General features: G+C 45.0%; 1 protein-coding gene across 1 annotated transcript in view; it reads right to left on the bottom strand.

Moving 5' to 3' along the window:
* The window catches only part of LOC140906142 (zona pellucida-binding protein 2), a 32,824-nt gene extending 22,864 nt beyond the window's left edge, over window positions 1-9,960 (bottom strand). The window contains exon 1 of the mRNA XM_078851323.1: window positions 9,882-9,960. Within this exon, the coding sequence (XP_078707449.1) occupies window positions 9,882-9,960 (79 nt within the window). The remainder of the gene's footprint in view (window positions 1-9,881) is intronic.
* Between the last annotated feature and the right edge of the window lie 13,387 nt (window positions 9,961-23,347).

Here is a 23,347-nt window from a genome sequence, read left to right as displayed (position 1 = left end):
GTTAAACACACTAACATCCACAATACTGAACAAGTTAAATACATGACCTAAATTAAATGTAGTTTTAAAATAGCTTTCTGGTTACAAGAATTGATTCCTGACAAAGCAAATTCCCATGCAACCAGATGTTCCAGTTCTTTACAATAGAGAACAGTGTGCATTCACAGTTAAAAAGATATCTTAATATTTTAGATGTTAAATTAAGTTAATAAGGAACTGAAAAAAACTTATACTCTCTAACATCCTGGCAATTCTAGTTATAAAAATGTTATATATATCAGTGAGAACTTATATGAAGAGGAAATAATCCATGCATTGCTAGACATAACTATATATTAAAAATACATAGTTTTAATCTTCAAAGTGTTATACAAACTCCAACAAATATAGTGATTTAATCATCAACACAGGGGCAGCCTGGGGGTCTGTGTTGTATGTAAAATGGTGCAAACACTACAAATAAAAGGAGGGGGGTTTAATAAGAAAATGCTATAAGAGAAAAGACAGAATAATTAAAGAATCCTGGAAAGTTATATATTAAAGACAAGTCGCAGTAACACAGAGGGATAAACGTTCCTTGGTGATTCGCAGCCGCTAAGTCTAAGAAGTTATAAAAATTATGCTCACCCATACATACCAACAAGGACCCTAGGTTCAATTTAATGGCAAATGTTAGTCATGATATGTATCTCCACCCCTTTCTCATGGTACACCAAAAAGTAAGTCATTCTTGGTTAGCCTCAGTAAGTGGGAATGCAACCAAAAAGAGAGAGAGAGAGCTCAAACCAATGAAGATGCCCTAATTCTCCAATACCATTGCTTTTTTTTTTTGCCAGTGTAAGTTACATCAATGTAAAAATAGTATAACAGAGTGGAGAACCAGGCCCTATATTTTCTCTTTTTACCAGCCTGAAATCAGTAACATCCAAATCTTAAAAGCCACCTATTTCCAGATTTGTAAATGTTCAAAGTTTCATGTTGTTCTAACATCTATATCATGTGCCCTTTCTCTGAGTATCGCTGCCCACTCAGCCCTCTTAAATGGAGTTGTCACTGAATTGCAGTGGTACAGCACCTAGCTCTGTGGGGTTCTGGTCCATAATTAGGACTCCTAGTTGCTACATTAATACAAATAATAATAATGGGAACATTTACAGTGTTCCACTGTAGCTGATTCTGATGCCTCTTGAAACCTGATTCTGATTTCACTTGCTCCAATATACACTAACAGTAACTCTATTGAAGTCAATAGTAGTTACTTCATTGTAAACAGGATTTCTGTTTTGGGGGGCTTATTTATTTCATTTTTTCAATATTTATGTTTTGCAATTTTTGAGGGTTTTTTAAGATGTCAAAAATCAGGTTTTTTCAAGGCTTTCCTCTTTGTATATACTGTAATGAGTAGTCTCTTTGTAATGTTCTCTAGTGTGCTTTAACATAATGCTGCTTCAAACAGCACTACATTAAAATGCATTAGGGAATCTTTGGTAAGCACCAGCAGATCTACATGGACTAATTAATGTGCAACAAGTTAGCGCACTTTAGAAATCACATCCCTATAGTCTGCATTATTGATCTGTGTAGACAGACCCTTAGATGCAAGTAACCATTTCTGGTGTTTTTCCAGAGTTTAGTGGATAAACACTAATTTTATTTTTTTGTTATCGGGGTGTTTTATCAGTGCTTATTGGTTAAAACTGAAAATCAGAAGCCCTGCTTTTAAGTGAGATCAGAACCAGGTGCCTCATGTTAGTTTCATATTTAACTATTTTTACAATAAGAGCTCTTCAAATAGAATCCATGTAAGAAAGGGTTACTCACCTTGTGCAGTAACTGAGGTTCTTTGAGACGTGTGTCCCTGTGGGTGCTCCACTTCAGGTGACAGTGCGTCCCAGGGATGTTGATTGGAGATTTTCGGTAGCAGCACCTAGTCAGGTTGCACATGAGCAGCAACTGTCTAGTGGCGCCATTGGAGTCTCTTCAGAGCACGCACAGCCCAACCCCCTCGGTTCCTTCTCTACCGTAGAGTCCACGTGTCGAACTCCAAAGTAGAGGGGAGGGGGTTGGGTAGTGAAGCACCCATAGGGACACACCTCTTGAAGAACCTCAGTTATTGCACAAGGTGTGTAACCCTCTCTTCTTCTTAGAGTGCTGTCCCTGTGGGTGCTCCACTTCAGGTGAATGTAGAGCAGTACCCACTATGGTTGGGGGGAGGCTTTGGAGTTGTGTGCATAGTAGCAGCGGAAAGGACAGTAAGGTCTAATATGGCATCCACCCTGGCATAGTGCTTGGACAAAGTATGTTCTGATGCCCATGTGGTGGCTTTGCAAATGTCTGGAATGGGTACGATGTGTTGCCATGGCACGAGTAGAATGGGACCTGATCCCAGGAGAAGATTCTATGTCATGGGTTTGATAGCATGATTAGATACTGTCCGATATCCACTTGGAAAGTCGTTGCTTGGATATCGCAGTACCCTGGATCATTTGGTTGTCAAAATGAACTTGGGGATTTACGAAAAGTTTTGTTCTCAGTAGAAGGCTATGGCCCTCCTAACATCAAGGGTGTGTAATGAAGCCTCCTGTGAGGATTTATGTGATTTAGGGTAGAGCATAGGGAGGTGTATAGGCTGGTTGATGTGGAAGATGGATGCCACTTTCGGAAGGAATTTAGGGTAAGGTCACAATGTGATCTTATCCTTGAAAAGGATCATGTAGGGTGGATTGGCCATCAGTGCGCTAATCTCGCTTACCCTTCTAGCCAATGTGATGGCAACGAGGAATGCTACCTTCATTGACATGTATAGTAAGGAGCAGGCAGTTAGGAGTTTGAAGGGGTGGTCTCATGAGTGCCCTGAGGACTAAGTTTAGAACCTACATGGGAGTGGGAGAGTGTACTTCAGGGTAAAGGTTCTGAAGTCCTGCAAGGAAGTGTTTTGTAGTTGGATGTGTAAATGTTGAGAATCTGTCGATTTTGTCATGGAAGGTGTTAATCGCCACGAGATGTGCTTTGATAGAGCTTAATGATAAACCTGAGTTCTTTAGCTCCACAAGGTAGTCTAGCATTACTGGAAGTGGCGTAGTGCAGGGAGTAAGTCGTTTATGTAGGCATCATGTGGAAAAACGTTTCCACTTTTGTAGGTAAGTATTGCACATGGACTCACGTCTGCTGTTCAAAAACACGTGTTTAACCTGCTCCGAACAGGTTAACGCGTGTAATTGGAACCATGGAGGAGCCACGCTTTCAGATGGCGCTTCTCCAATTGTGGATGGAGGATCTGACCATCGGACTGTGACAGTAGGTCTGATCTCATTGGAAGAGTTCATGGAGGGCAAACTGACATACGCAGCAGGTAAGGGTACCGGGTCTGTCTGGGCCACACTGGAGCAATCAAGATGATCTTGGCTTTGTCATCCCTGGTCTTGCATAGGACTCTGTGTAGTAGTGGGATCGGTAGGAATGCATACTAGTCCCACTAGATTAGGAAAGTGTCCCCAGGGATAGGGGACCAAGTCCCACCCCTGGAACAAAATTGTGGTTCTGTGCTGTGGCACATAAATCGATAGATGGGAACCCCCATTGATAGAATATCTGTTGTAAGACTGTAGGGTTCAGTTCCCATTCGTGCTCTTGTGAGAGCCATCTGCTTAATGTGTCGGCGGTGGTGTTTTGGCATCCTGGTTGGTAAGAAGCTGAGATGTCGATGTGGTGTTGGATACACCAGTTCCATAGTCTCATGGCTTCAGTGCATGGGGAGTGGGATCGTGCCCTCTCTTGTCTGTTGATATAGAATATACATGTGACATTGTCTGTCATCACTCGAATTGATTCGTTTCTTATAAGTGGTAGGAAGTGAAGACAGGCGTATCTTACTGCTCTGAGTTCTAGCAGGTTTACATAAAGGCATGCTTCCGATGTCGACCACCTGCCTTGTGTCGTGTGGTGCTCCAGGTGTTCCCCCTAGCCCCGTAGGGAGGCATCTGTTGTGATCATGACTGAAGGAGGTCTGTGGTGAAAGGGAACCCCTATGCAGATGTTCTCTGATCTTGTCCACCATTGTAGGGATGCTAAAACCTTGGTCGGTGGTGTTACCACCATGTTGAGGCTGTTTGGTGGGTTTGTATACTGAACGCAGCCAGCCCTGAAGACAGCGCATGTGTAATCTGATGTATTTTGCCACGAACATGGAGGCAGCCATGTGTCCTAGTAATTATAGGCACATCCATGCCTCGATTCGTGGACAGATGTAACTGACATCTATGAGATGTTTGTTGGCTAGGGCTCTGGCTTGAGTTGAGTCCTGATGTGTCCTGATGAATTCTAGTTGTTCTGTGGGTATCAATGTGACTTCTGAAAGTTTATTTGCAACCCCAGTCTTTGGAAGAGGTTGATGGTCTATTGTGTGATTGTTTCTGTCTCTGTGTATGAGTGTCCTTTGGTAAGGCAATCATCTAAGTATGGCAAAAATATGATCCCTTGTTTGCGCAGGTGAGCTGCGACTACTGCAAGGGTTTTGGAGAACACCCTCAGTGCTGTGGACAGTCCCAATCGTGTCCCCCTGTGAATCGGAGGAATCGTTTGTGAGCCGGATGTATTGAGATGTGAAAATATGCATCTTGTAGGTCGATGGCTGAAAACCTGTCCCCCTGTTCCAGCGCTGGGATTATTGTGCCTAAGGTAACCATCTTGAATTTTTGGGAGCATATGAATTTGTTGAGTTTTCAAATGTCTACTATCGGTCGCCATCCACCACTTTTCTTCTGGGTTAGGAAATAGTGGGAATAAAAACCCTTCCCTCTGTATTGTGTTGGTACAGGTTCCACAGCATCTAGCTGTGGCAGACGATCTACTTCCAGTCTTATAAGGTGCTCATGAGAACAGACCCAAGGCGGGGAGGTGGGTAGAGTAGGGGGGCAAAAAGTAAAAGGCATGGAATAGCCCGATTGAACTATTTCTAAAACCCAACGGTCTTGTGTAATATGCTCCCAAGCTTGGTAAAAATGCTCTAGGTGGTGACCAAATAGGCAGGTAGGTGCTGGTGTTAAGGGGAGGTCATTCAGAACCTTAACTAAGACTTCAAAACTGGTTTGTTCCCTGATGGTTGGGACGCACATAAATCTTGTTTTCTTCCATAAGAGATGAAACATTAATAAAGGTATTCCTTACTAATATACTTAATTGTAAACATTTACATATTTTTTGATAATTCTACAAATTTTAGATAAGATCATGATTCATAGAAAGATCTCTATTTATTGCAATGATGTTTTGGTACAGTAAAAGCTCCACTCATTATAATCAGGATGCAGTGCATGGCAGGCAATACTTCAGATTTTTCATAGCCTCTAAACAAAAACCTACTTATATTTTAAACTGTTATTTTAAAATCACCTGTCTAGCAGTTATTATTTCTGTAGAGAACAATCTTCAAACCTGAAGTAGCCTGCAATGCTAATCTATGAATTAGTAATAAATCTTTATTTGGATCCTACCATGCATGAGGTGACTGGTTAGTTTCTGCTTCTAAGAACAATTCTATTCTTCTATTTAGACTCTTCAGACTGGTCTACACTATCAAGTTAGGTCAACCTAAGTTGACTCATTTTGTCAGTTTTGGATGCACCCAAACCTAAATTTGTCTCCCGCTGCTGTAAGTGCCTCATTTCATTGATACACTAACACCACCACCCAGAACGACACAGAGGCAAAGTCGACCTACTTTTTTCTACACAGTGCTAGTTTAAACACTGCAAGTGTTATGAGCATCAAAGGACTTTTTGAAACAACGTGCTAGACAAACAATGTTAAGTGGGATTCCTAGGAAATACTTGGAAGGTGAAGGCAACTTTCCACCGCCAGAGCCATCCTTTTACAGCTGCAGCCTGAGGAGAAACCTAATTTCTGCTGATTGCCAGTTACATGAGGACCAGACCAGATGACCAAACTTGATCAAAGAGTGTCTCACAGATTCATGGGGGTGATAGTTCTTATCTAACAGGTGTTATGAACTTGTGACCACAGAAAAACCCTTTGGTGGGGTTTGAGGGACTGTTCATCTGCCAGAGTTCTTGTTGGAGTCAGGGGGTAAGCTTATAAGCCTGCATGCAGGTTCTTTTGTTTTCTCTGTAAGCCTTTCACCTTAAGAATAAATGTGCTTGCTTCTTAACTGTATGTAATTACTTTGTTTATAGCCTCTGAAGAGAAGGCAAAGCATGCTTACTGTAAAAATCTGTATTATTTGGGGATTCATAGTGTAGTCGGGGAGCTCAGCAGCCTGGAAATATCCTGATCATTAGGGAGACATGAGTCTCCACCCAAGAGAGGTGATGGCTGGGGAGCTGAAAGCCTAAGAGTGGGTGCCCTTGCTGGATGATAGAAGGGGGATACAGGTGCAGTTTCTCTGAACTGTGACAAAGGCCAGTTATCAAATTTTGTTTTTAATTGCAGATTTTTCCAAGGCCAAGGCTTATAAGACAAACAATACTGCAGTGCAATAAGCAAGTTCAGAAGTCATCTTCTGAGTTAACTGTAGATGTTAGATTTTTTATTTTTTTTAAATGAATGATGGTATTGGAAAAGTCCAGTGTCAGTGAAGTCTGAAAATGTTTCCAGTTTTAAAATTACAGTGGTCTAATTTCTAACCTAGAATTCCAACTGTCTTTCAAGATTTACAGTACTTCCCCTATCTGCTTGCTTGAGATAGACACTCACAAAGTCTTTAATGCTAATCTTCTCTGGAACTTTAAAATGAAAACAAAATAATTCTAAAGTATTCAAATTATGCTTTAACCAGATTGACAAAGGTCTGAATAGTAAGGATAGAGGAAAACATTTGAACCAACAGCCAATGTTACTGGAGAATGCAAACAATATATCATGCAGTCATCGGTCCATCTATTTACTTGTGAACAACAAGGATAAATGATTTCCACATTTTGATCACTAAGCAGGGATGAAAATTTAAGACATGAAACCAGAGTATCATGCATAAAGCCCACATCATAGCCACTAAACATAACTGAAGCACTGCTGAGTTTAATTTAACCATACTTTTAGGTTGGGGGAGATATGAATTTTGTTTAGTGGATAGAAAGGGGATATTTTCAAATATATGACTATGAAGTCCTTTGAGTATGCTGCAGCAGAAAGCATGCTTCGCTAATGTTTTCAGTCAAATGGTTATCTATATGGTATCAAAGTATACAACAATTTTTCTTACTATTTTTATTATAAGTGTAAGCAGGGTCTGAATGAATGCTTCCCTGACAGCTAGCTGGGAAGGGAAATCACTTGGGTGTGTTTATGTAAATACAGTTTGCTCCTGCTTTGCTTACATATTCAGCAGATACAGCAGTGTCCAAGTGATCAACTTTGTCTGGTGTTGGGTACAAATCACCTTAGTACTGAATGCAGGGGTAGTGAAATATGGTTACCAATGTTGTAATTATTGTAGGAATACAGGAAAGCAGGACTGTGCTTAACCTGTCCCAAATGAGGGGGCCACCCTCAGTTGAAAGAATCTTGCTAAGCCACAGGCTCAAATGTCCAACAACTGTAAAAGTAAGAGGGGTGGTGACAGGTATCCCTAGCCAGGAGGCTACACACTCTCATCAAGAGCCATTCCTAGGCTGGTTTAACCTGGCATAGACAATGCCCAACCTACAGTAACTCCTTGCTTAATGTTGTAGTTATGTTCCTGAAACAATGCTACTTTAAGCAATAAGGTTTTAAGTGAATCCAATTTCCCCATAAGAATTAATGTAAATGCGGGGGGAGGTTCCAGGGAAATGTTTTTCACCAGACAAAAGACTGCTCTTCCTGCAAGCAGTGTACAAAGCAGGCGGCTGCCAAACATTAGAAGGGAGCATTGCACAACTTTAAATGAGCATGTTTTCTAATAAATCAGTGATGTAACAACGAAATAATGTTAATCTGCAAGACATTAAGTGAGGAGTTACTGTACTTGGGGTGAGTCGTTTACTCATGGTTTATGTTTATGAACCCTGTTTGCAGTGTTTTCCCAAATTAATGCAGTTACTTCCCTCCTTTTATTAAAAGTTTTTCTACAATCAGACTCTGTGCTTACGACTGGGGAAGTATTGCCTCTCAGAAGTGCCCGAGGTGGTGTGTAAATTTCCCAGGTTACTGGGTTGGGATTCAAGCCGGTTCTGTATCAATGCAAAGTAACTCCTAGATATTGAACCCTGCCTGGTTGCTGCTGGCTGCATCTGGCAGAAGGGTTACATAAGTTTATACAGGTTTCAGAGTAACAGCTGTGTTAGTCTGTATTCGCAAAAAGAAAAGGAGTACTTGTGGCACCTTAGAGACTAACCAATTTATCTGAGCATAAGCTTTTGTGAGCTATAGCTCACTTCATCAGATGCAAAGCTTATGCTCAAATAAATTGGTTAGTCTCTAAAGTGCCACAAGTACTCCCTTTCTTTTTATAAGTTTATACAGCACTACATGTACATTTAATTATATGACAAGTAAAATCGATTGCAAATTAATAGCTTTCCTGCCAAAGAGAATTTTGAGTCAAAAGACATGTTGATAGATTACAGAATCACACAAACATTTGACAAAAAACAAAGAAAGGAAGATGTGTCCAACTCAAATGCTTCCCAAAGTAAGTGACCCGCTTCCCAATCCCAGCTGTGCAAAAATTCTGAGTGGTTTAAAATCATGAGATATTCCAAATACACATTTTGGGTCCTTCCTGTTTGCCATCTGGTTTTGAATCTTTATTGTACATTTTCAAGCCTTTATCAAGAACCAGGAGGGCTAAAAATTTACGTTGAAAAAGAAAGAAAGAAAGCTGAGAGTTTCATACAATAACAACTCAAGAAGCTGAGCCTTTAAGAACACAAGTAGCGTGAGTCTTGATAAAATTGAGTTGGCAGCACCACAGGTGGGTCTCCACTAGTTTTTTTAACATGAGCAAGTAAAGGAGTCTGGCAAAAGAAAAGTTCACCAGCTGTTTCATTCAGAAGGGGAGGAATAATCAAAATTGGATCAGCACCAAATAGAAGAGTAATGACAAAGTTTGGGGCCTATTAAGGGGACTGGTGCTGGGGCATAGTGAGGGCGCTGAAGGCGGAAACCATTTATTTGGGTTGTTATAATTACTTCAAGCCAAGGGGTGCTACTGCACCCCCAGGTCCAGGAATCCCCCATTAAGAGTGTGGCAAAGGAGGGAAGCCACGTCCGTCGTAGCAGAGCCTGTATACAACAGATGCAAGGGCAAGCAGCTTGACCGCAATGCAGAAGACCGAATAGCCATGAGCCTGTCACCGGCCCGTCTGACCAGTATTTGAGGGACATGTGAGGGAAAACTCCGCCAACCTTTCCAGCTGGCAGCCAAGGGACCTTAAGCAACTCGGCGATTTTAAAATTCACCGAGCACGAAGCTGCTCCTCGGAGCTCCTGTACCAGAGCAGCGCTGCGGAGCGACGCGAGGCGAAGGAGCCGGAGCCGCCAGGCCCAGCGGGCTCTTTCAGCAGGTGCCCCCTCCTCCTCGCACCGCCTGGGATGACTGACACGCAGCTGACCGGCAGCCGCGCACCCCGAGCCCCGCTGGCGCGCGGGACGTTCCTCGCGCTGTCAATCGCACCAGTCCGGGCGGGCCCGTGGCGGGGGAGGGAAGCGCGCGCGCGCGCGCCCGGTTGAGCCTTCAGCGTCCGGCGCGCAGGCGCAGCGCGGACTCCCTCAGCCCGCGGAGACGCCGCTGTCAATTGGCCTCTAGGCGGGGCCGCTGGCCGGAGCCAAGGAGGCGCGGCCCGAGGATCTCCCGGCGAGGCGGGCGCTGACGTCACTCGAGAGAGGCCCCGCCTCGCTCCCTGTTCTTTGGGGTCAGGCGAAGCTGGGGCCCGGTCACTCACCCGCCGCCTCCGGCAGCAGCAGCGCCGCGGCCGCCAGCGAGAGGAAAGCCCAGGGCCGCGGCGGGGCCGTTAGCTCCATGGCGCCGCCCGCTCGCGCCGAGATTGAGCCTCGCGCCGCGCCCCTCCCCCCCAGCGCCCGCGTAAATGTAACAGAATGCCCGCTGGGGGCGGGGCGAGTTGCTGGGGGCAGCGCACCAGCCGCACGGGGAGCGGTGCTGGGGGCCGCTGAGGTGGAACTGGGCCAGGGGCTTCCTCTCCGGGGGCGCGGCCAAAGCACGAGCCTGCATAAATGGAGCAAGTTGCAGCTGCCCTAACTCAGGCGCTGCCTATACTGGGCCTGTTTGTAGCAGCGGGGAAGCTGCACCAGTACAAATCCTGGTTTATGGTGGCGTAGCACAAACTGCAGTGAAATGTAGGGCTGGAATGGGTGGCAAGAAATAGTAGAAGGTCAGCCCCCCTGTGCTATGGCAGGCCCATGTAATGCCTGCTAGACTGTAAGGTGCCACAAGTCCTCCTTTTCTTTTTGTGGATACAGACTAACACTGCTGCTTCTCTGGAACCTGCAAGACCAGTGGCTCTCAACTTTTACAGATTACTGTACCCCTTTCAGGAGGCTGATTTGTCTTGCATACCCATGTTTCACCTCACTTAAAAACTACTTGGTTATAAAATCAGACGGAAAAATATGGGGAAGGGGTTGGAATGGGGGACAGGGAAGGGGTGGGAAGAGGCGGGGCGGGGCCTCATGGAAGGGGCAGGGCTGGGGGCAATGATGGGGGTATCAGTGATGCGGCCCTCGGGCCAATGCACTAGTCCTCATGGGGCCCTCATGGTCATTTTTAGATTGAGACCCCTGCCCTAATGTCTGAAAAAAAGTGGCTTTGAATTTTAATTTAATTGCATGATACGCTTTTAGTTTTAAAGTATGGATTGTTGTATTATGCAATAAGCGCCAAATTGTGTTATATAGATGTTGTAGAAAGGTATAGAAAGCCTGCGTTCGCTCGCAGCATACGTCTCCACTACTGCGGTGCCGCATTACCGTTGGTCCTCCCCGCCTCCTCCGACTACTATTTTAGAAAATTATTTGACCTGTACAAGTGGCCACATCAGGTGTGCCCAGCGCAGTGTCTACAGTGTTTGTAATCTTTGTTGCGTGTACTCTACTGAAATAGCATAACAAGCCCGTGGCTTTATGTTTTAATTCAATCGTATTATACCCCCTTTTAATTTTAAAATATGGATTGGTTCGTTGTTAAGAAAAGGAGCAGACAAACTGAATTATAATGAATGTGCCGATAGCAGTGCAAATACCTTGGTTAAGAATTTACATGAAGATAATGCTGCCACCAGTTCCAGTGCGTGCAATAAACTGAGTAATGACCAACAGAAACAGACTTTGTCTCTTAGTTCAGGTCAGTGTAGTTCCTATTCAAAGCCATTAAACATTCCATCTGATGACCCGGTCTGTGATATTCCAAAAAATAGATTAGAATGCCGGTCTTGATTATCTAGAGGTCCTTATCAGCCTAGATTGAGCATGTTTCCTAGAAGTAAAATAGGGAATAAACAAAGAAGTTTTCAGTCCGATTGGTATGAACAGTATAGGTAGTTAAAATATAGCTCAACAAAGGATGCAGCATTTTGCTTTTACTGCCGTTTCTTCTTCTCTAATGATGCAACAAACAAAGGTCACACTGATCCAGCATTTATTGATAAGGGATTCAGAAACTGGCATAGGGCTAACAAATGTTTTTAAAACCACCAATTGTCAAAATCTCATGGGTTGAGCTGTTCTTCATGGTCAAGTGTTAATGAAGGGAAACCTATTGATGTATTGTTGGATGAGGGCAAGCAGGCTTATCTGTCTAAACAAGAAGAACGGTGCCATAACCAAACTGTAATGGAGTGACTGACTGACATTGTTCTGTGTTTGGCGAAAGGTGGGAGACCATTCAGGGGTCACAATGAAAAAGCTTTCAGAGTAACAGCCGTGTTAGTCTGTATTCGCAAAAAGAAAAGGAGTACTTGTGGCACCTTAGAGACTAACCAATTTATTTGAGCATGAGCTTTCATGAGCTACAGCTCACTTCATCAGATGCATGCCGTGGAAACTGCAGCAGACTTTATACATACACAGAGAATATGAAAAAATACCTCCTCCCACCCCATTGTCCAGCTGGTAATAGCTTATCTAAAGTGATCATCAGGTGAAAAAGCTGACAGTTTTGAGAAAGGTTTATTTCTAAATCTTGTCAGTATGCTCCAAAAATACGATCCTGTAATGGCAAAGCATGTGCAACAATCTCCTCGAAACACTACCTGTCTGAGTAATTGCATCCAAAATGATTTAATTGTGGCCTTTGCATAACGTTGTGCAACAAAAGATTGTGTCTTCACCACATGGAAAAATGGTCTCAATAATTGCCAACGACACTACTGACTGTGAACACCATGAACAGATGTCCGTTGTGTTGCGGTATTTTGACAATGAAAAACATAGTCCAGTTGAACATTTTCTGACTGTTCAGAGAGTGTTAACAGTTGATGCTCAGTCTATTTTTGACCAGCTAAATGACATCCTTGGCATTCTTAAAATTAACTGGTCATCAGTGATGTCTATCTGTTTTGATGGGGCATCTACGATCAGTCTGGATGTACTGCGGGAGTTTAAATGAAATGTAAAGAAACAGTGAAATACTCTATGTACACTGCTGTGTGCATTGTTTGAACCTCATCCTAGTAGATGCATGCACTTCAAGTAAACAAAACAGAACTGTCTTTGATTTTTTTGGTGTTATTCAGACTCTTTATGCCTTCATGGAGGGGAATCCTGTGTGACATACAGTAATGGAGAAGATTTCACAAGTAGGATCCCAGTTGAAGACTTTGAACTCACTATCAAACACAAGATGGGCCTGCAGAGTAGAAGCAGTGGCTGCTGTAAAACAAAAATACTCCCTCATTTCACAAGCTTTACAAGAGATTATCGAAACAACTTGCCTTGCTGACGCTAAAATAAAAGCCAGGGGCCTTATCCATGAACTAAATTCATTCAAGTTCATCTTTGCCCTTCACATGAAGCACCCTATTCTCCAGATGGTGGTAAAAGTGAGTAAGGTTCTTCAAGCTCCAGATCTCAACTTACTGCAATGACAGGGGTGAAAAGCTTGCGTAACTCTTTGGCTGCGATGAGAAGTGGCCCAGAGTATTTTCAATGACAATGTGAAAATGGGTGTAGAGAATGATATATTGGTTCCCCCAGTTAAGAAGAGAAAAATGTCCACTCATATTGATGACGCGTTTGAGTCCCAGCATCACTTTGATACAAAAGAGGAGCAGGAGAGAATAACTTCATTTTACCCACTCCTAGACTCAATGATTACCGGCATTGACCAGTAATTTGAACAGCAGACTTGTAAAATTGTGACTGCAATGGGAAAACTGCTGAGCTTAGACATTGGCAGGGACGATATGAGAATCATTGCCAACAAATTTAAAGTGTCCTTGGATGAGTTGGAAGCTGAAGTCGGATTGCTTCTGGGTTATGACGGATCTGTTCCTAAAGGTAGCACTACGAGCACCACCAGAGAGTGGCTTGATTGGCTAAAGGAATCAGATCAATCTTCCATGTTCCAGGCCTTTTACAAATCTATTCAATGCTTTGCAGTCTTACCTGTTACAAGCTGTTCATGTGAAAGAGCCTTTTCAAAACTAGCACATGTAAAAAACTAAGTACAATGTCCCAACAGCGCCTCGACTCACGATTTTGTACACTGAACAAGAATTGGCTTCGTCATGGAATATCAGGGTTGGAAGGGACCTCAGGAGTTCATCTAGTCCAACCCCCTGCTCAAAGCAGGACCAATCCCCAATTAAATCATCCTACCAAGTACCGTCCCTAATTTATCCCCAGATCCCTAAATGGCCCTCTCAAGGATTGAACTCACAACCCTGAGTTTAGTAGGCCAATGCTCAAACCACTGAGCTATCCCTTTATGATTGAGTATTCAATAAATGTTCAACTTAAAAAAAAATTCCCTGGGTGCACACCCTAATGAAATGTGCTGCACACGTCTATGCTGATTCCTGTGAGACCCCATTAGATATACTCTCCCAGTTTGATAGGTAATCCACCTCACCCACAGGCAGTGGCCAGGTTGACTGTCGACCTAACATTATTTATACTGGAGGTTAGGTTGGTATAGCTACATATCTCAGGGATGTGGATTTTTCATATCCCTGAGAGATGTAGCTATACTGATGTAAATTCCTAGCACAGACCAGGCTTTACCCTGTTCAGAAGAAGTCTATTCAACACAGTGGCTGAAACACCACTGACTGCTGATGCCTTGTCTATATCAGCGTTGTTATTACCTATAAAGCTGCTTTGGTGTTAATTACTGGAAGATTTTCGGGGGGGGGGGGGGGCGGGGAAGCCAGTTTGGACTTTTGTGAGGTCCATAGTGACAAAGCAAAAAATTTAATGAATCTCAGACTGAACCTGTTTTTTAAAATGGAATAAGCAAAGACAACTCTTTTTAAGTATAAACTGGACCAAAATGTAGAGGTGGGTGTTAGGTACATCCTTTGTAAGGATGGTTAGAAAGAGGTATTAAATAGTACATTGGTTAAAATGGAAGACTATACTAAAATGAGAAATATTTCACTGAGAAATGAGAAATAATACCAAAGGAAATAAAGAGCATGATCAGGAAATTGCACAAATGGGATTACATTGAGGAAAAATGCAAACTAATGCAGCAAGGCAGAACATATGAAACATAGATATTCAGTGGGAGGAAGACAATAGGAAAGCAGCAAGGTTGAAAGAGACCTGGGTGGCATTCTAGAACATTGCAAACTAGTTTATGAATTTACAACGGAACCGGGCAGAAAAGAGTTCAGTGCAATTAAGGACTTCCTGCATAGACCAGGAAGACAACAAGAAGTCTGGTGGCACCTTAAAGACTAACAGATTTATTTGGGCATAAGCTTTCATGGGTAAAAAGTCCACTTCTTTACCCATGAAAGCTTATGCCCAAAGAAATCTGTTAGTCTTTAAGGTGCCACCAGACTCCTTGTTGTTTTTGTGGATACAGATTGTCATAAATATAAAGGGAAGGGTAACCACCTTTCTGTGTACAGAACTATAAAATCCCTCCTGGCCAGAGGCAAAACCCTTTCACCTGTAAAGGGTTAAGAAGCTAAGATAACCTCGCTGGCACCTGACCAAAATGACCAATGAGGAGACAAGATACTTTCAAAGCTGGAGGGGGGGAGGGGAGAAACAAAGGGTCTGTCTGGGTGATGCTTTTGCCGGGAACAGATCAGGAATGCTCTTCCTAACTCCTTAAGTTAGTAAGTAATCTAGCTAGAAATGCATTAGATTTCCTTTTGTTTAATGGCTGGTAAAATAGCTGTGCTGAATGGAATGTATATTCCTGTTTTTGTGTCTTTTTGTAACTTAAGGTTTTGCCTAGAGGGATTCTCTATGTTTTGAATCCGATTACCCTGTAAGGTATTTACCATCTTGATTTTACAGCGGTGATTCTTTTACCTTTTCTTTAATTAAAATTCTTCTTTTAAGAACCTGATTGCTTTTTCATTGTTCTTAAGATCCAAGGGTTTGGGTCTGTGTTCACCTATGCAAATTGGTGAGGATTTTTATCAAGCCTTCCCCAGGAAAGGGGGTGTAGTGCTTGGGGGGATATTTTGGGGGAAGATGTCTCCAAGTGGGCTCTTTCCCTGTTCTTTGTTTAACACGCGTTGTGGTGGCAGCATAGGGTTCAAGGACAAGGCAGAGTTTGTACCTTGAGGAATTCTTTAACCTAAGCTGGGAAGAATAAGCTTAGGGGGTCTTTCATGTAGCTCTGCACATCTGTACCCTAGAGTTCAGAGTGGGGAAGGAACCTTTACACTGATTAACATGACTAACCCTCATGATACTTGAGACCAGGAAGGTGAACTATGAATCTGGTGAGACTGCATCTGGAATTCTGTATACTTAGTTCTGGGCAGCTAAACAAATAGTTATATATCATTTGGAATTCCGGAAAGAGCAAAAAAGGCTACCAATATGGAGGGACTGATTTATGAGGAAATATTAACCATAGTTTAAAATTCTCTGATCAGGTCATAGATTCTAAGGCCAGAAGGGACCTTTCTGATCATCTAGTCTGACCTCCTGTATAACACAGACCATACAACTTCCCCAAAATCATTCCTAGGGTATATGTTTTAGAAAAACATCCAAATTTGATTTTAAAATTGTCAGTGATGGAGAATCAACCACGACCATTGGTAAATTGTTCCAATGGTTAATTATTCCCACTATTAAAAAATTATGCCTTGTCTCTAGTCTGAATTTTTCTAGTTTCAACTTCCAGCCATTGGATTCTGTTATACGTTTCTCTGTTTCATTGAAGAGCCTATTATCAAATATTTGTTTCCTATGTAGGTACTGATAAGGGGTGACTTGATTACAGTTTAAGTTTCTCTTTGTTAAAATAAATAGATCCAATTTTGGATAGCCTCTAGTTTGTTTAGTTGGGGCTTGACCATGCCCCCTCCTACAATGTAGCCAAAGTATTTAGCCTCGGCTAGCCCTATATCACACTTGGCTGGGTTGGCTGTGAGGCCAGCCTGTCTTAGCGTGTCCAGAACCGCTTCCACCTTTTCCAAGTGGGTTTCCCAGTCGTGGGTGTGAATAATCACATCATCCAGGTATGCTGCTGCATAACTGGTATGGGGCCATAGGAGCTTGTCCATAAGACGCTGGAAGGTGGCAGGTGCCCCATGCAGTCCAAAAGGAAGAACAGTATATTGAAACAGACTCTCTGGGGTAGAGAATGCCGTCTTTTCTTTCGCATCTTTGGCAGGGGAAATCTGCCAGTATCCCTTTGTTAAATCAAGGATGGTCAAAAATCGGGCATTGCCCAGGCGGTCAACTAACTCCTTGATACGGGGTATGCATCGAATTTGGATCTCTCATTCAGCCGGCAAAAGTCATTACAAAACCTAGTGGTGTCATCAGGTTTGGGCACCAACACAATCAGCTTGACCACTGACTGTGGGACTCTTCAATGACTCCCAGCTCCAACATCCTTTTTACTCCTCCTTGATCTCCTCCCTTTTTGCTGCTTAAAGCCTTAAAGTTACCTTTGCCCCAGGGTCTGTGATAATGTGGTATATGCTTTGGTGGTCCGACCTGATTTAGTTGAAAGCACGTCCTGGTATCGGTTGATCATCTCAGTTACCTCCTTCTTCTGGTTTGGTGTCAGATCAGTGGATATCCTGATCTGCTTCTGCATGTTATTTCCCTGGATAGGGGTCTCTTGGGTCACTACACACACCTCTCGTTGGTGCCAAGGCTTTAAGAGGTTAATGTGATCAATTTGTTCTTGTTTCCAGCATTCTGGCTGCCACACCTTGTAGGTTACTTCCCCCACGGGTTCAACCACCTCATAGGGCCCCTGCCATTGGGCCAAAAGCTTGCTTTCTGCCGTGGGTACCAACACCATCACCCGATCCCCTGGTTGGAACTGTTGGACTTTTGCCTGACGATTGTAATGGGTTCACTGGGCCTCCTGCACCTTTTCCAAATGTTCCCATAGAATAGGGGTGACCCGGGCTATCCGTTCTCGCATCTGCAACACATGGTCAAGTATATTTCTCCCCTCATTGGGTTCCTCTTCCCAGATTTCTTTTGCGATGTCTAGTATGCCATGGGGGTGGCGTCCGTATAAGAACTCAAAGGGGGAAAACCCAGTTGAGGCCTGAGGTACCTCCGGGATTGCAAACATAAGGTAGGTTAATAGGGTGTCCCAATCCTTCCCGTCCCAACTTACCACTTTCCTTATCATGGCCTTGAGGGTTCGGTTAAAACTTTCTACCAGACCATCGGTCTGCGGATGATAGACTGAAGTTCTCAGGGTATGGATATGGAGCAGCGTACAGATGTCCTTCATTAGCTTCAACACAAATGGGGTACCTTAGTCTGTTAATATCTCCTGTTGGTAGCCCCACTCGGGCAAAGATGCCCACCAACTCTTTAGCTATCGTTTTAGAGGCCGTGTTCCGCAGGGGGACGGCTTCTGGGTAGCGAGTAGCATAATCCAGAACAACAAGTATATATTGGTGGCCCTGGGCTGTCTTCTCCAGGGGTCCCACTAGGTCCATGACTATTCGCTCGAAGGGGACCTCTATGATGGGAAGGGGTTACTAAAGGTGCCCTCAAGTGGGGACGGGGACTGTGCAGCTGACACTCTGGGCAGGATGCACAGTACCTCCACACTTCTTAGAATCATAGAATATCCGGGTTGGAAGGGACCTCAGGAGGTCATCTAGTCCAACCCCCTGCTCAAAAGCAGGACCAATCCCCAATTAAATCATCCCAGCCAGGGCTTTGTCAAGCCTGACCTTAAAAACTTTTAAGGAAGGAGATTCCACCACCTCCCTAGGCAACGCATTCCAGTGTTTCACCACCCTCCTAGTGAAAAAGTTTTTCCTAATATCCAACCTAAACCTCCCCCACTGCAACTTGAGACCATTACTCCTTGTTCTGTCCTCTTCCACCACTGAGAATAGTCTAGAACCATCCTCTCTGGAACCACCTCTCAGGTAGTTGAAAGCAGCTATCAAATCCCCCCTCATTCTTCTCTTCTGCAGACTAAACAATCCCAGTTCCCTCAGCCTCTCCTCATAAGTCATGTGTTCCAGACCCCTAATAGTTTTTGTTGCCCTTCGCTGGACTCTTTCCAATTTAGCCACATCCTTCTTGTAGTGTGGGGCCCAAAACTGGACACAGTACTCCAGATGAGGCTTCACCAATGTTGAATAGAGGGGGACGATCACATCCCTCGATCTGCTCGCTATGCCCCTACTTATAAATCCCAAAATGCCATTGGCCTTCTTGGCAACAAGGGCACACTGCTGACTCATATCCAGCTTCTCGTCCACTGTCACCCCAGGTCCTTTTCTGCAGAACTGCTGCCTAGCCATTCGGTCCCTAGTCTATAGCTGTGCATTGGGTTCTTCCGTCCTAAGTGCAGGACCCTACACTTATCCTTATTGAACTCATCAGATTTCTTTTGGCCCAATCCTCCAATTTATCTAGGTCCCTCTGTATCCTATCCCTGCCCTCCAGCGTATCTACCACTCCTCCCAGTTTAGTATCATACACAAATTTGCTGAGAGTGCAATCCACACCATCCTCCAGATCATTTATGAAGATATTGAACAAAACTGGCCCCAGGACCGACCCCTGGGGCACTCCACTTGACACCGGCTGCCAACTAGACATGGAGCCATTGATCACTACCCGTTGAGCCCGACAATCTAGCCAATTTTCTACCCACCTTATAGTGCATTCATCCAGCCCGTACTTCTTTAACTTGCTGAAAAGAATACTGTAGGAGACGGTGTCAAAAGCTTTGCTAAAGTCAAGAAACAATACATCCACTGCTTTCCCTTCATCCACAGAACCAGTAATCTCATCATAGAAGGCGATTAGATTAGTCAGGCATGACCTTCCCTTGGTGAATCCATGCTGACTGTTCCTGATCACTTTCCTCTCATGTAAGTGCTTCAGGATTGATTCTTTGAGGACCTGCTCCATGATTTTTCCGGGGACTGAAGTGAGGCTGACTGGCCTGTAGTTCCCAGGATCCTCCTTCTTCCCTTTTTTAAAGATTGGCACTACATTAGCCTTTTTCCAGTCATCCGGGACTTCCCCCGTTCGCCACGAGTTTTCAAAGATAATGGCCAATGGCTCTGCAATCACAGCCGCCAGTTCCTTTGGCACTCTCGGATGCAACTCGTCCGGCCCCATGGACTTGTGCACGTCCAGCTTTTCTAAATAGTCCCTAACCACCTCTTTCTCCACAGAGGGCTGGCCATCTATTCCCCATGTTGCGATGCCCAGCGCAGCAGTCTGGGAGCTGACCTTGTTAGTGAAGACAGAGGCAAAAAAAGCATTGAGTACATTAGCTTTTTCCACATCCTCTGTCACTAGGTTGCCTCATGTACTCCGGGCCAGAAGAATCGTTGCAGGATCCGTGCCAGGGTCTTCTCTACCCCCAAATGCCCCACCCCCAAAGATGACTATGGGCAAGACTTAATACAGCATTCCGGTGTTTTTGAGGTACTATGATCTGGTGTACCTTCTGCCCCTGTACTGGTGCAACCCGGTATAAGAGATTCTTCTTCATTATGAAGTAGGGTCCTGGTCCCTGGGTTTTTCCTTCCACGGGGACCCATCTATTTCAGTTACCTCCTTCCTAACGTTGTCGTACCTTGGGTCTTCAGCCTTGTCCCATCCAAACTTTCCTCTCCCGGGGCTAATCTGCCCGAGATCTAGGGGGTCAGTCTCTGTTGCCTCTACTGGTTCAGAGGCGTTAGACTGTGGGTCAGACTCGGATGCTTCTTCCTCCTGGGTGGACTTCTTCTCAGCGGCTCGGGTCCACCTCCCTATGAGAGTGACCCTCTGGCTTTGGGTCAGTATTCAGGTTCCCAAGGCCTTAGCTGCCCTCCTTTTCCTTTTCGACTTTCTACCCTCTCTGGGAGTGAAGAACAAATCTGGGGATATTTCAGAGAAGATTAGGGGTTGACAGTCTACTGTGGATGCCTCACTGACTTTAGGGTTTCCCCCCTTCTCCAATTCCCCTCCCGGGAGTAAGTCTCCAAACCCTGGGAAGTCCCTCCCTATGAGCACCAGGTATGGGAGTTTAGGGACTACACCTGCTGCTACCTCAGTAGTGTTCCCCTGAATCTCAATTTTTACTGGGATGGTGGGGTAATAACCAACTGTCCCCGTACGCATGTTATCCCCGTACGCTTAGCCCACAGCAGCTGACTACGCTTCATGAGCTTCCCCGAGACAAGTGTGATAGCACTCCCTGAATCAACCAGTGCCGCGGTACCTACCCCATTTAGCTTCACTGGTCTGGTGTACATATGTGGGGTTAGTTCGACCCCCACAAGGTGGATTAGGGAGCATGGGTCTGCCCAGTTCCCCAGGTTACACTGCATAGGCTCCTCAGCATTGGGACACTGTGCAGCTATGTGTCCCCACTCCCCGCAGGCGTAACATCTGTATGGAGTGCTAGGAGTTCCCAGGTCTCTTCTTTTGGGCAGTCAAACATCACGATCCTCTTTCCCCTCAGTGCTCTGACTCCTTGTGGCTTCTGGTGGGCTTTCAGCCCCTTTATTTTTCCATCTGGACTCTCCTGGTGGCCCAGTCACCCGAGCTCTAGGGCATGGTTCTGCTAGTTTAACCCGGGATGCTTCTTCCTTAACTGGTCGGGTCAGCTCCCTCGCAGTCCTTCGCCTCTCTACCGGTGCGACAATCTCATCGTAGGTGGAGGGTTCGTTCTGGCTTACCCAGGCGCGAAGGTCTGGTGGTAGTCCTCTCATGTACCAGTCGATGACCAGAACCTCTAGTATCTCCTCTGGACTTCGGGACTCAGTTTGCAACCACTTTCGTGTGAGATGGATGAGGTCAAACAATTGGGACCGTGGGGTTTTGTTTTCCTGGTACCTCCACTCGTGATACCACTGGGCCCACATTGCAGTCGTTACTCCAGATCTGGCCAGGATCTCTGCTTTCAGCTGGGGGTAGTCTGCTGCAGCTTCTTCAGGCAGATCATAGTAGGCCTTCTGGACCTCCCCACACAGGAATGGGACGAGGATGCCAGACCACTGATCTTGAGGCCAGGCTTCCTGTAGGGCTGTCCTCTCAAAGGCCAGGAGATATGCCTCTGTGTCATCCTCCCCCGTTATTTTCTGCAGGCAATTGCTGGCCCGTATGATCCGCATCCCATCACGGCCGTGGTTCATCTCCGTAAGGGCTTTCACTTGATTTACCAGTTCCCTCAACATAGCACGGTCTTGAGCAGCCTGGTCCATCAGATGGCGATTAGTCTCTTGCTGCAGCCATACTGCCTCCTGTTGGGCGGCTGCCTGGACACGGGTAGCCTCCTGCTGGGCAGCTTTGGCTTGTATCAGTGTTCGCACTACCTCCTCCATGGTGGTGAAAAAAAATAAATAAACCCTCTCTCTTTTTTTTTTAAATAATAACACCCTCCTTCTGCTGCGCTGTGCGCACCAAATCCCACTCCTGACACGAGTTGTGACAAAGTTCCTCCTCTGCCTTGGTGGGTCCTGTGCTTATTGGCGGATTTTCTCGCCTCAGAGGTTCACAGCAGCCCTCAGTTGGCCACTTTCGTGGCTCAAATCTGCCGTGCACTCAGTTAGCCTCATCACTGGCCAGCATGGGGAAAGGAAGAAGAACAATCCCCGCAGTCTCTGCTGATCCACCTAGTAGACTGGGGAACAGGCCAGAGACCTTCCCCTCTGGTGGAACCCACAGTCCAGTTCAACTCCTCTGGTATGAAGTAGGGAGTTGCGGGGGATGGAGGGATGGGGGGGAACCCGGGCCCACCCTCTACTGCATTGTATACAGTAAGGTGGTTACTCTTCCCTTTATATTTATGACAACCTTACCCAGGGAAAAGGGACCAACTTAACCTGGGGCTAATATATCTGCCTTCTATTACTCTCCTGTTGCCATCTGGACCGACCCTGTCACATGCTTTACAAACATAGGAAAGAAAAGTCCTTAGTGCTAAACATTCATAATTGAATATCTATATACCAAAAAGAAAAAACAGCAGCAACAACAACAAAAACTGGTTGTTTGAGGTGATAGTGTAACAAACCAGGAGGAGACATGAAAACTTTAGTATGAGGGATGTGATAGGATGACTCCCCAGTTCAAAATCAGTTTATACGACTTGGTAGTTTTGCTAGATTTACATTCTTATTTCCTCTGTTTATACAGACTCCGGGTGGCTGGGCAGTGCAGCCGCAGCGCTCCCAGCCCCATGTGCTGGACGGCCAGCCCCAGAGTGCCGGCTGGCACAGCTGCAGCACCCCCAGCCCTGGTGCGCCAGCTCAGCACCAGCTGCCCTGAGTGTGGGAGGCAGACAAGCCAGCCATGGCAGAGCACTGGGCACTGCATGGGGGGCCTGGCCTGGGGCCAGAGCGTGGGTGGGGCCATGCTAGGCTGTTTGGGGAGGCACAGCCTCCCCCTGCCTACCATACCCACCACCCATGCCCCCAGGGCCCCAGTCACACTCTAAAATATCTAGTTATTTTTACCTTAATGAAATTGACACACCCAATTTAAAGTAAGTTAACTTCTTTTTTATTGTACTGTTGTGAAGCCTGTTGTGCCAGTTCCCATATGGTTTAGTATTTTGTTTGTAACAACTTAGTGTATCAGCAATGGTCTGTTATTACTAAACTAAATTGGTATGTGGATGCACATGGTGGTTTTTGAGCTGCTTGGTTTCTGTGGAAGATAAATAACCCCAACTCTAAGCTGGAATCTTGCTAAGAAAAGAATTTGCCTTATTCCTTATAAGGCATGGGCAGGCTCATAAATGGGTGTAGTTACACTTTCT

Source organism: Lepidochelys kempii, chromosome 2 (assembly GCF_965140285.1).
Source record: "Lepidochelys kempii isolate rLepKem1 chromosome 2, rLepKem1.hap1, whole genome shotgun sequence".
Lineage (NCBI taxonomy): Eukaryota > Metazoa > Chordata > Testudines > Cheloniidae > Lepidochelys > Lepidochelys kempii.
Note: the sequence above shows the minus strand (reverse complement) of the source record. Positions and strands in the feature narration are given on the sequence as shown.